Source organism: Sminthopsis crassicaudata, chromosome 3 (assembly GCF_048593235.1).
Source record: "Sminthopsis crassicaudata isolate SCR6 chromosome 3, ASM4859323v1, whole genome shotgun sequence".
In the NCBI taxonomy this organism is placed as follows: Eukaryota; Metazoa; Chordata; class Mammalia; order Dasyuromorphia; family Dasyuridae; genus Sminthopsis; species Sminthopsis crassicaudata.
In genome coordinates this window covers 286462878-286476599 of record NC_133619.1, presented here as the reverse complement: position 1 = coordinate 286476599, position 13722 = coordinate 286462878, and the positions used below count along the sequence as shown (strand labels likewise).

Below are 13722 nucleotides of genomic sequence, written 5' to 3'. Positions count from 1 at the left end.
TTGATTAAAACTTTTTATTTTTATTTTTCAATTGAGTTTGAGAGCTTCATTTATATGAGCGAATCCGAACTTTTCTTTAAAATCACAATACATAAATTGGCGTAGTCGGCAGGATTCGCTGTATAAATGCCTCTCTTTAAGAAAAATCGAGCTCTGTGTCTGTCTGTGTATGTTTGTCTGCTTTGAATTTTTTTGTTGTTGTTCTGTGTTAAAAGTTAGCAAGCTCATAAGATAAGAACAGCTTCTGTGTTACAGGCTTAGTAAAATATCAGGCTGAATTGGGGAATTTGGAATTCATTCAGAATAGTAATTCTTTCAGAGTGGTCTTAAATCATGGAATATCTAGGCATTCTCTGTGAAGGCAGAGAAATGCATTAAAATGGGCTTTGAACTTTAGAGAAACTCTGTTTGGATTCTGGGAGGGAAGAATGTTCAACGTGAAACAAACTTCTCTCTGGCAGTGAGGGTCTTAGGAAAAGCCTCTACTTTGTTTTGGTGATTTAAGAGCTTTGTTAAGTTTTAAAAACAATGATTAAGAAATTTGGGAATTGATTATTTTAATGTTACTTAATATAAAAATTGTGATTTTAAACTTTTTAATCTGTTGTACCAATTTGTAAGTAAAAGAAAAAAAAACTTGACTATTTTAAACTGGTGGGTAAGTTTTCTCTGAAAAGCAGATTTTCAAAGTCTGCTGAAGAAGAGTAATGGCAATACAATCTTATCTGCTTAATACCACCTGGGAAGCTTCTTACTAGTGGCCTTGAAGCACGCAGTCAGAAGAAAGAAAGAAAAAGAAAAACTATTTGGTTTGCTTCTGAAACATTGGGTAATTTGTTATCATTATGAGTTATGAATCTTCAAGTTTAACATTTAAAAGAAAAGGTGATTTAAAGAAGGATTGATAAGTGGGAGCAAAAGATTTCAAGAAGAAATCAGTGGGGAAAAGAAGGAACTGGTTGGAAAGGGGAGTCACAGAAAGATGACTGTGAGACAGGATGTGTTTTTGCAGGGGAGAGCAGCAGTAGGAAGCTGCAGCTGTTTTTGGTTGAAGAAAACAAACTGATAAAGGGTCAAGCTGCTCTTACAAGATGTTAATTTATTGAACATTTGTTTCCTTAGATACATAATGGTTTTTGTGTTTAAAGAATATGATCAGAAATGTGATATATAGTTTGAAAGGGTTATTAAAAAAAGTTTAATTGATATTTTTAAGAACTGTTCAGATACTTTTATGTGAAAATAGAAGTTTTAATTAATTGTATTGATTCCAATTATTTAAAGGGACTCAAAGTATAATAGTCCTTTTGAAAATGTTTTTGTTATGGCAATATGTAATTTGGGATTTTTCTGTGTATTGGGTATTTTAAAAACAAAATAATTGGTATAATGTTCAACTTATGAAACATCTACTTGGGTATATAAGAATTGTGTGAACATTCTGGGATAAATTTCTTATTGTTAAAAGTCTTACAAAATGTAGATGATCTTTTTGTGGCAGGAAGAAAAAGAATGACCTTGTCCAAATCACTTATCAGTTTGTTAAATTACTTAGGAGCCCAGGGATTGAGAATTTCTTAAGACAAATTGCAATTTGTGAAACATGAGGTAAAATATTTAGGCCATTTTATAAGCTTAGGAAAAAAAAAAAAAGAAAGTAGATCCTGTATAGGTAGAGGGGATTCTTCAAATTACTAAGCCTAGAATGAAAAAGAGTCTGCAGAGATCTCTAGGATGGATGGACTATTGTATAACCTGGATTGATGAATATGCATTATTAACTAAGCCTTTATTAACTCATTTGTTGGAAGAGAAGCCTGATATAGTTCAATATATAAATACAGTAAATAATGTGGCTTTAGGAGTGTTATCACAATTAAAGTGAGGCCAGCCACAGCACTTCTGGTAGAAGAAAAGTGAGAAATTAACCTTTGGGGTAGTTTAATAGTGTGTCCTGCACCAGGTTCAATCAATTCTGAATTAAAGAGGCCAGGAGGTGGCTAATTGATTCAAGGATTTTAAAATATGAAACAATATTATTGGAAAGAGATGATTTGGCACTCTCACCAGACCATAACTTTTAATCCAGCCATGTTCTTATCTGCTTCTCCTGGGGAACATGTGTCCCTTGAACATGATTGTCCAAATGTGATTGATTACCAAACTAAGATTAGGGAAGAGTTGTAGGAAGTCCCTTTGTTGAAAGGCACTGAATAGTTCATAGATGGTTCCTCACAAATAGTTAAGGGAAAAAGAAAAAATGGTTATACTATTGTTAATGGGGAAGATTTGACTCTGGTTCAAGCTGGATTCTTGCCAAAAGAGTGGTCAGCTCAAAATTTGTGAATTATATGCAGTAAATCAAGCCCTAAAATTGCTTGAAGGACTGAATCAAAATATGCTTGGGGAATTGTTCATATATTCGGGAAATATGGGAAGAAAGGGGAATGGTAAACAGTAAAGGAAAGGGATTGGCACAGAAGGCATTGGTCACTGAAATTTTGACTAATCTTATGTTACCTAAGAATGCAGCAGTGATTCCTGTGCAAGGGCACCAAAGAGGAGATTCATTTGAGATAAGGAGAAACTACTTTGCAGATGAGGAGGCAAAGCAGCCTGGAGAAGAGAAATCTGTAAGTAGGGAGGAGATGATGGTGCTAATTCTGGCATTTCTGCCTCCAGTGTCTCCACTTTCCCTTATCCCAGAAGAGAAGCAGGAAATATAAAGTCTTGGTGCTCAGGAGGATAAAGAGGGCACTGGCTCCTCCCTAATGGCAGAGAGGTACTGACCACAGCAGGTATGAGACATGTACCCCAACATTTACATCAGGGCAGTCATTGGGATGTCTGAGACCTGTGTGATGTGATGCTGACTAGGTCTGTGGCACTGGCTTATTATACACAATAGCAGGCAACTGGTCAGCGGGTGTCCTGTTTGTCAGAGGATGAATAGGGCGGGCCAATGACAAGTCTAAAAAGAAGAAGGCCTCCTGGTATCAGGCCTTTCCAAAGCATACAGGTGGACTTTACCAAGTCAGTGGGGTGTCTCAAATAGTTGTTGGTCGTAGTGGACCATCTGACCTTATGGGTGGAGGCCATTCCCCTTGCCTGGGCAGCAGCCTCAGTAATTGTAAAAGTACTTCTTGAACATATCATTCCAGGGTATGGGATGGTGGAGCAGGCAGATTTAGGCCAAGGCACCTGTTTCACAGCTAAGATCCTCCAATCTGTGATCCAAGCTCTAGAAATATGATGGGACTTACATGCCCCATAGCATCCTCCCTCATCATGTAAAGTGGAAAGGATGGATAAGGAAATTGAACAGCAACTGACTGAATTGGCATTAGAGACACAATTGCCCTGGACCAAGTGCCTTCCCCTTGCCTTATTAAGAGTTAAAACAAAACCCCTGAAGAGATGTGGAATTGTCACCTTATGAATTATTGTATGGTCACCCTTATCCAAAAGGGATTCAAAATTCTTCCTTGTATCCAATACTTGAAACCAAGGATTTGTTTTTAAGGAAATATGTTATGTCTTTACTGTAACATCTGAAAACTTTACAACTAAACAGGCTTATTGCTCAGACTCCTCCCTTAGGATTTCAACAGTGCATGAGTTCTAGCTTGGAGATGGGGTCCTGGTTCGGACATGGAAGGAGGACAAGCTGACCCTGAGCTGGAAAGGACTGATCCAGATCCAGATACAGAAGTGCTACACAGGAAAGAGAGTGGACTCAACATACCAGAATTAAAGGACTGGTGGACTCCGAGGGTGTGGACTTCCCAACTGAATGCAGAGAACAAGCTGAGACAGACATTGAAAAGCAACTGATGAACTGTGCATGTAAAATCTTGATAGCGGTATTGAAGGCTCACTATTAGATAAAATATCTATTACTGACACCTCCCCCTCCTACAAAACATCCTCCATCAATCATAAGAGTTCCTAAAAACTTGTACCAATAATGTAACTTTTCCTCCTCTGATGAATTGTGTTAGAAAGAAAAGAACCTGGTACGATACCCTACTTGGTGGTGCTGGAACTGGTTTGGGTATAGTTAATTCAATAGACCTTGAGACCTTGGCCAGCAGACTGCGCAGTGCTGGGCAAGATGTTTCTCAAGCTTTGACTGTAAATGCTCAAGAGTTGCCCACGATGATCCTACCCTACCAACCAAAGTACTTTAAATTATTAAAGCCAATTCTTACAAGTTTTTTAATGATAGTATTATTACTAGTTTGGGTTTAATGGAAATATTAGTAAATTATTTAATTGGACCAAATGCTCTTTACAAATTATGTATACCTTGATACAAAAAGAAAATGCTCAGAGATTGTTGCAATGTGGGATTATATGTTTAATTTACCAGAAGCATGGAAAAAAGAATGACCTGAAAATGCTATGTGTACTTCTTTTTGGTGTACTGGAACTATTGTGTATTGTCAAGTTAAGATATGGGCTGTTATGTGTCAATTTCATGTGTTACCTTTTGTCTTACCTAATTACTTTGCTTTACCTCATATATATGGAAACTATATGGAAACTGTATGGAAACTGCATAGATTTGAATAATGTAACCCACACTTTGTCTGACTGTACTGCAACTGATATGGGGATTGTTTGTGGGATGATGTTTCGGCATATGGAACCCTGCCTTCTCTCACATTCATCCAATTTGTGTGATTTAACATTGTACCCTGTGAATAACTTCTCCATGATATATGAGGTATCTTCGCAACATAGCTTCTAATAACCTGGGTACCCAAGCTTCTTCCTTTACGCCATGTCTCCTTGTCACTACAACCTCTTGTGGATATCCTGAACAAGTTTTTAGTTATGAAGAAACTGTTAGAGTCTAATCAGCACGCGTTAAATGAACATCGGATACAGACTCATATAGCTGCAGGATAACTTATTGAGGCCTCTCATTTAGTGACATCAGATACTAATCATCATGGGTATGGCTTCTTATTTAGATCAGGTAGCACTACCACTTATTTTAATAGTTTAGCCATACCCATATTGTTGTTGTTATTCTTTTTGTAATACCCTATGTGTAATTGTTATATGTATTGGAAGATGAAAACAATTTATTCTAATTTTCCTCCATTAGCTCAGTCCTCTTATTATTTTCGTGATCTTAAGGCCAAATGAATAAGAAATTAAAATTTCATATTAGAATTGTAAGCTCACTCAAATCTAACAGGCCTGAGCTTCTAAATTATGGGACTTTGACCATTCCATGAACTCTATATGTCCTTGACAATAGATACCAGGAACTAGCCATTCCTGGGAATGTTTATGCTTAAGGTGGTTGGCTCTCTTCCCCCCCGCCCCCCCGAACATATTTAATTACTAAGGAAATATGTCAAGATGTAGACATATGGAATGAGTCAAAATACTAGATATTTGATATATACATATGTCAAGATGATATATGAAGTGAGTCAAAATACTAAATGGTCACACATGTCAGACTTCTTGGCTGAAAGCCCTCTTTGTTTAAGAGAGGTATATAAGACTGAGAGTCCTACCTCTGGAAAAATCTTTGCACAATTCAAGTTGATTGAGGCTGAAACCGGAATCCCAGCCATTTAAGTTTTTGAGGTTGCCTTGAGTTGGTGATGTATTCTCTTCCTCTATCTGCTATAATTGTCATGTTGTTAATTGTTCTTATTTCTATTTGTTTGTGTAAACCTAAATTGTCTGTACCTTGTCTTGTTTGATTAAAATGTTTTATTTTTATTTTTCAATTGAGCTTGAGAGCGTCATTTATATGAGCGAATCCGAACGTTTCTTTAAAATCACAATACAATACCACATATACTCACAATGCAGAGATAGCTTAAGTTCATTAAAAAAGGGAAAAAAAGAAAAAGTGAAGAAAAAGTACAGAAAACATTAAAGTGGGAAAACCTGGGGGCAGGTTGAAAAACCAACAGGCACTGTAGAATAAAATCCATGCTTTCCAAAGAGGCAGATCTTTTAGGTCTGGCCAGTGTGGGAAGAGAAGAGAGATTTTTCACACCAATTGAGTAAGCCTAAGTATTTCAGGCAAAGAATCTGCACTCCTACACCTACCCCCTCCTTCCACTTTCTAAATAAACACCTGAATGAATGAATCTGGAAGGGGAAAACTTCAAGGTTTCTGGCCAAAAAAGAAATGAAGCTATTTGCATTCAATCTGACTTCCGGCCAAGATGGCGGAGAGGAGGCAAAGAGCTGCTTGAGCTCTGCATTTTCTCTCAGAACTTACTTCATGAAAAGCCTCAGAATTAATGCCTGACAGGACCAAAAAAAACAAAAAAAACAAAAAACAAACAAACAAATAGTCACCAACAGAAGACATCCTTGAAATTCTCCAGAAAAGTTCTGTGCTTGCTTGTTGGAGGGGACAAACAGACTGGGTGCAGACTGAGGTCAAGCCCAGAGAGCAAAGATGGCAGCTAAAACTGCTCAGACCAGAGGGGGCGAAGGGTGCAATCTCTTCCATTTCTGTAAAATGACCTTTACCCGAGAGTGGATACTCCGCAGCAGAGAAGGGATAAACACCAGAGGTAAAGAATAACACCCCCGGAAAACTAGTGTCTCTCAGGACCTGGCCACCCCCACCCAGAGTGACTCAGTGCATTCTTAGAGCCTCAGAGCACAGATGCAGGACAGCCAATAGCTGTCCTGCTAGTGCCTCGCTGCTGTCTCCCACAGTCTGTACAGGAAGCCCGGTTACACCATCCAGACCCAACCCCCACTCCCAGAAACAGATCATTTTTCTTGTCAATTTGTTTCTTTGAGTCACGCTCTGACAAAAGGAACAAAAAATTTAAAAGGACTCTTATCAATCACAGCTTCTGTATGGAAAGAGAGCAGACTTCAAACCCTGAGGAGATTAAAATCAGACTGTCTCTAGAGGAATCCCCTAAGGGGAATATGATCTGCTCCTCAATACACAAGACTTTCATAGAGAAAATCAAAAAGGCTATGAAAAGGAAAGGGAAGCTTGGCAAGAGAGTCCTGAGAAGTCCTCCCAGGCATTTAAAGATAGAGTGGACAAAGAAAACAAATCATTGAGAAATAAAATTAGTGAGTTGGTAAAAGAAAACAGCTTTGTAAAAAGTAAAAGGGATGAAATGGGAAAAAAATCCCATAGAAGGACAAAATAAAACTCACTTAAAAACTCAATTGGAAAAGTACAAAAAGATACAAAAAAGTGAGTATAGAAAATACATCATTGAAAATTAGACTCGAACAAGTAGAAATGAATGACTCAAGGACAAATCAAGAAGTAGTCAAGCAAAACCAGAAAAATGAAACAATTGAAAAGAATGTCAAGTACCTTGTAACATGCCCTCCTGGCAGTTACAATTACTAGTCTGCCCTAGGCCCAACAGAGTACCTTTGACCACTGACTTTTGCAGTGTCAACTCTTCCTGGCTTGCCTCCTCTGAGGCCTTCAAAGGTCTCTGGCCATGATTTCTTGAATCTATAGTTAAATAACGGGTAGCACGCTCAAACATTTATTACACCTCCTACTATAATGCCCTGACTTGTTGGTTCCCTAGTGAACACCTGGTGTGAAGACCCATGTGTTCTCTCCCAAAGTCCTTAGCTCTCGGCTATCCATCAGCTTGGCTTGGCTTGGCTAGCCCAGGTTAGGGAGCCAGGTTAAGAGAGTGACTGCTGTCTGCAGTGGCCTTCTAAAGGGCCTGTCAGGTCACACACACAGCCAACCAGCGAGAGAGTCGTCCCCCATTACCAAGCTATCTCAATATGGCCAAGATCCCACCTACAGGGCAGTCCTAATATCCACAGAGATTACTTCTGGGCCACTCAATCTCCTGTTGCGCTATGGTGCCACCCATTTAAAGGGCCCTTACAGTACCTTACAGTTAGGGGAGTGGAGATGGGGTGGGGGGGCGAATGCCCTGCTAAGAACCCTGCAGTGCAGATTAATGACTTCCTTGAGGCAAGTGTGTGAGCAGGAAAGTGTCACTACCCAATTCAAAGCCGCTGTAAGGCTGTGGGTTTTAGCAGATGACCAGCTGAATAGCCCTGCTCAAACAGGAAGTGTCTCTGCCCAAGAAGCACAGTCTTGCTGCTGAGGTTCTGTTGCCCCAGGCTGAGCCCCGCACTGTGTAGATTAGAGACTTCCCCAGGCTGCACCTCCCTGCTGTGTAGATTTGTAGCTGCCCCAGCCGAGCTTCAGCATGCCGCTGCACAGTTGCGCTGGTCTATGCTCAGTCACTTCTGGTTTCTGTATGGGGGGGGTACAGTTCTGGTGTTTTTAGAGTACCTTTACCTCTGGCTGTAATCTCTGTGGTGGACCGCTTTACAATCAAGGCAAAGCAACAAGCCTATGTCAGGGTCGTTTCCACTGCCATTCTAGCCACAGAGGCTACCCCTGTCCCTGGTCCACTCAGGATACCAGACTTTCCTATCTCCCTGCCTGCCTCTTGTCTTTTTCTGTCCCTCAGGACAAACTTGATCTGGCAATCTTCCAGGTTCTCTTCAGCTGGTAAGTCGTTGCACCTTGCATCTTCATGCATTTCCCCAGTCAAGCACTATTTTTAAGGCTAAATTCAAAGATTGGTATTGAGGGCAAGACAGAAGATTAAAGAGCGTGTGCCTTCTCTGCCATCTTGGCTCCACCTCCTCCTAGTCACAGTTTTTTTCCTCAGAAATAGAAGGAATTCACCAGTTTTTGATGGTTTTTAAAGCTGCTTTTACTATTGTTTCCTTGGTTTGATAGTTCCAGAATTTTACAACAATATTTCTTGGAGTTTTGATTTGGGGATCTCTTTCAGTAGGTGATCTGTGAATTCTTTCAATGTCTATTTTACCCTCGGTTTCTAACATCTGGGCAGTTCTCTTGGATGATTTACCAAAAAATAGTCTAGGCTCTTCTTTTTTTTTTCGTAATTTTGTTTTTTGTTTTTTCTTCATAATAATCCTCAGATTATCTGTCTTAGATCTACTTTCCAGATCTGTTGTTTTCCAAGTAGCTATTTAATATTATTTTTTCAAATTTTTCTTTTTTTTTTTTTTTTTTTTTTTTTTTTTTTGCTTGATGGATTCTTGGTGTCGCCTGAGTCATTCATTTCCATTTGTTCAATTCTAAATTTTGATGAATGGTTTTCTTTACTTCGTTTTTTCTTTTTATAATTATACAATTGAGTTTTTAAATGAGTTGTTTTGTTTTATGGACTTTTTTTCCATTTCACCAATTTTTATTTTTAGAGAGCTATTTTGTTTTTCCAATTCACTAATTCTGTTTTTTAGGGAATTAATTCCTTTATCCATTGTATCTTTTAATGAGTAGGATGATTTATCCAGACCCTCTTGGCAAGCTTACCTTTCCTTTTCCCATTTTTCTTCTAGGGGATGGGGATGGGATCATATCCCCCTTTGGGGTTTCATCTAGAGACAATCTGTTAGAGACAATCTGTTATTAGTCTCCTCAGAGTTTGAAGTCTATTCTTCATCAATATAGAAGCCATCTACAGTTAGAGCCCACTTTAACTTTTTATTCATTTTGACAAAAAAGAAACAAAGAAAACAAACAAACAAAAAATGACAACTGTAGTCGGCTTTTGGGGCAGTATGGTATTACCTAGCTTGCTCTTCAGACAACAGGAGGTAGCAGTGAAGCAGCAGTGGGACAGCCATGGCTGCGCTGTGACTGCTTAGTAATTGGGTTGCTCTCTGAGAGGGTGCTGAGTCACTCCAGGTGCTTGGTGGGTATGTCCAAGTCCTGAGATACTCTAGCGTTTTAGGGTCATGGTCTTTTCCCTTTGTGTTTGTAGCTTCTCTGCTGATCTACTGGCTTGCTGCCAGAGCAAAGTAGCTTGCCCTTTGGTAAAGTTCTCTCTGCAAATTTTCCACTTGCTGAGATCACACCCTGCCCCTGTCCAATCTGCTCAGCATTGAGCTGCCTTCTCTTCTGTCACTGCCAACTTTGTCCTGGCCCACAAGCAAAAACAGACCTCTTTTTGGTAAATTCCAAGGATACCTTCTATTGGTGATATGTTGTATTCCCAATATTCTTGTTTTTTTTTTTTCAGTCAAGCATGAATTCTGTTTCATAAAAGAAGTGTCTGAGGGCAAGAAAAAGCTTAGATCATGTGTGTATCATCTCTATCATCTTGGCTCTGCCCTGGTTTGTTGGTTTGTTTGTTCGTAATTTTCAATTATGTTTAATGAAACATCAGAGTTGAATAGAACATCTGATCTTTAAATACAGAAGCAAAGATTAACAACATAAAAATGAAGGGAAAAGGGAAAAGGAAGGCTAATACATGGGAGGGGAGAAGTAGAAGGGGAAAAGATAAGTAAGGGGGGAGGGACTGAATAAATATAAATAAAATGGAGGAAAGATTGAGTGAGGTACTGTTTAGAAGGAAAAAAAAAAACTGCTGAGGATGGAGAGGGAGGAAAAGAGAAAGAAAGGTGTAGCCTGGGGAACAAAAGGATTGGGGGAAATACAGAATCAGTCATTTGAACTCTGAATGTGAATGACATGAATTCTCCCATAAAACAAAACCCAGAAATACACTGGATTAAAAGCCAGACTTCTATCAATATGTAGGGGTGTTGTGGCATTTTTAATTTTTAATTTTTTTCATTTAAGGAAGGGTGTGGAGGGAAGGAACAGCATATTTTTGCAAGGGTCACTTGAAATTTTACCCATGCAGATGTTTTGTCAATTAAAAATATGATAAAAAACAAGTCATAGTCTTTCCTGGAATTTCCACTCACTGGGTGTTCTGCCCACCTCCCTGTCTTTGTTTCCTTGATTGTTGGAGCTTTATAAAAGTCTCTGGAATTACTTAATCCTTGCTGGATGCTTAGAGACAAAAATCTTATCCAGCTGGCTGGCTACCCCTGTTCCAATTCTCCAGTCTTAAAATATTAAAAACCTCTAACATTTGTTTTACCTCAGTTTCTCTGGTATTACATTGCTGGAGGCCTGCACAAGAGATGAGATCTGAGAGCAAGATTAGAGATTATAGGACAGGTCTCTGCTGGAAGCCTTGAAGAGGCTGGGTCTGGGCTCTTTTAGGAAGGCCAGCCATCTGGTTTCATCCAGAATCCCACAGAAAAAGCAGTTTCAGTTTCAAGAAGAGCTCACCATGAACACCATTGTTTGGGCCACAGTGGAGCAATTGTTTTGAAATCCCTGCAGGGAAAGTTTTCTGTTGGGTCTGATTTCTAGCAAATCTGGGTCCCCGAAAAATGTTGGACTGATGAGCCATACAACTCTGGGAAGTGCCAAAGGGTTGCCTTGTGGCATAAATCTGGGTGTTCTCTGAACATGACTTAGTTCGGGGTGTCTTTGGACGGTAAATATGTGTGTTTCTAAGCACAGCTCTGAGTGTGTTATTGATTTATTTATTTTTTAAACACTACTGGTCTGGGTGCCTTTGGTCACATAATTGCTTTTGGGGTATTTTTTTTTTTCATCTGCATAATCTCTTTGAAAGCAGAGAATGCACCAAACTGCAATTTGGAAGCCTATTTTAAAAGGTTCAATTTGAGTTTCTGAGAGGGAGAAATTGTTGACTTGAAAACTCCCCTCATGGCACTCCTGAGACTTTAGGAATTAGTCCCTAGTTTGCATGTCATAAATGTTGTGTGTGTCCTGTCTGTGTTTGTGATTTGACTGACTGTCTTTTTGTTTTAAGAAGTTCTGTTATGTTTTAAGAACAATGATTATACAATTTGGCAATTGATTGTTTCAATGTTGCAAAGGTCCTTAGCAGAAAAGAAAAATAAAAAGAAAAGTCGCATAAAAGAAAAGTTATTTTTACTTCTTGTTGGACTTACTTGTAACCTGTTTGTACTAATTTAAAAGATAAAGGAACAGAAAAAGCTTGGCTACTTTTAAAGTCTGACAAAGAAGCAGTCTTCCAAAAACCTGCTAGAAGGGAAAAAAAAAGACGGCAATAAAACCTTATAAGATTCAAGTTGCAGTTTTCCCTCTAGGGAAGGTAAGAGAGAGAATATTATAGTTGATTTAAAAAAATACAGGATGGGTTCATTTTAGCAATTCCTGAAAATAAATTGATCTAGCCTACAATCTGGTCCAGAGTTCCCAAAGAATTATTTCCAAAAGTGGGTGGGTGAGTCATCTCTAAACAGAAGGGAGTCTGAGAAATGAACTATCCTGGTTGCTTTTCTCCTTCATTAGCTGGTTTCCCTAGACTTCAGTTGAGGTGTTTAGGGCATGGACTTACTGCTTTAGGGCTGGAATTCACCTGGCTTACATTCTGTTTATACTGTGCAAGAGAGTTAACATCTCCTAGTTAGATGGGTCCTGCTCAAAGTGGAGGAGCAGGTACCTGGATAGTTGGCCAATTTGATCTGTCTCCCTTGTGTTGGGCTGAATGTTCCACAGAGACTGCGACTTAAATGAGGAAATAGGAAAGCACACAAACGAAAAGGACCACAATCCTAATTTAATAATTGTTTATTAACATAATGGAAAAATCACAATGGCTCCCTTCCAAACTCACCTGCTCCAGTCCAGGGGACCACCATCCTCCTGGTCTCCCTGGCTCACACTCTAGATGTCATCTTCAAATTCTCCTCATCTCTCACTTGCACAACCCATCTGTTGCTTACACCTGGAGATTCCATCTTTGCAACATTTCTGACATATGCCCCCTTCTCTCCTCTGACCCCGCCCACCACCCTGGTGCCAGCTGTCAAGTCTTGCCTGAATTATTGCAGTATGGCTGAATGAAACATTGCTGCCATTTGCTTGGAACCTTTTTAATGTAGCTCTTTCTAGAGTTCTCTCCCTACTATCTCTGCCTCTCCTGGCTACTCTGGCTTCTTTCCACTTTCAGCACTGAGCATAATGTATTAGCACATAGGTGGGCTTTAAGAAATGGTTACTGACTGGTTAGAATGTTTCAATTTTCACATTACATTTAAGATGACAACTATGGGTATAATTTCTGACATTTGCTTTAATTTCTCCAACATTTGAACATCCCTCTACAAAAACAGCTTTTCAGTGCTTTGTTTGTTTGAGCATTTTCTCTAGTTTCCTTCCTGTTTGAGAGAAGAAATTAAAGAGGAAAAGAAGAAAAGATTTTGTAACATGATGCTGAATGATACTTATATGAAACATCTTGTCAAAAATTTACAATTTGCAATAGAGGACAAAAACACAGCTTAGGATGACACAAGTCTTTCACATTGCATGTTTTTGAGGGGGGCGTAGTAGAAACAGGATAGCTTTTCCAGGATTGTGTGTGGGCAATGTGTGAGTATGTGGGGAGTTGGGGGAATTGGGGTGTATGTCAGGGGTTTTGGGCGTATCTGTGTCTTGTATATGTTCATTATGTGGAACTGGTATCATCCTGTTACTCTTATTTTTTGTCTGAAGATTGACATCAACTCCAAGAAACAAAGCACCTCTGGGAACATTATCTCCTCAGAGATCTGAGAAATAGCTGAATTCCATAAAGAGGAATGTCTTATTGTCTTATCCCACAAATCCATGGGAAGCTTCCTGGCCTAAAAACTACAGCATTCTAATAAATTCTAAATTTTTTACTAATGTGTCATAAATAAAATAATACCTTTTTACATCTGTGATTATATACTTCTTTTGATTCTTCTTATGGCACTGGAATAATCTGTAATTCAGAGTAAGTTTATAAGGTTTATTTACTGCATATTCTGAGTTCTATGTAAAATATAATCAAGCTATAT

The 13722-nt window shown here is 39.0% G+C and overlaps 1 protein-coding gene across 1 annotated transcript in view; it reads right to left on the bottom strand.

Annotated features, from left to right (window-relative positions):
* Positions 1-12877: 12877 nt before the first annotated feature.
* Positions 12878-13722, bottom strand: part of LOC141561378 (uncharacterized) — a 42811-nt gene continuing 41966 nt past the window's right edge. Inside the window, exons 25-26 of the mRNA XM_074300862.1 lie at positions 13590-13646; positions 12878-13056 (exon numbers count right to left, since the gene is read on the bottom strand). Of these exons, the coding sequence (XP_074156963.1) occupies positions 12972-13056; positions 13590-13646 (142 nt within the window). The 3' untranslated portion in view covers positions 12878-12971. The remainder of the gene's footprint in view (positions 13057-13589; positions 13647-13722) is intronic.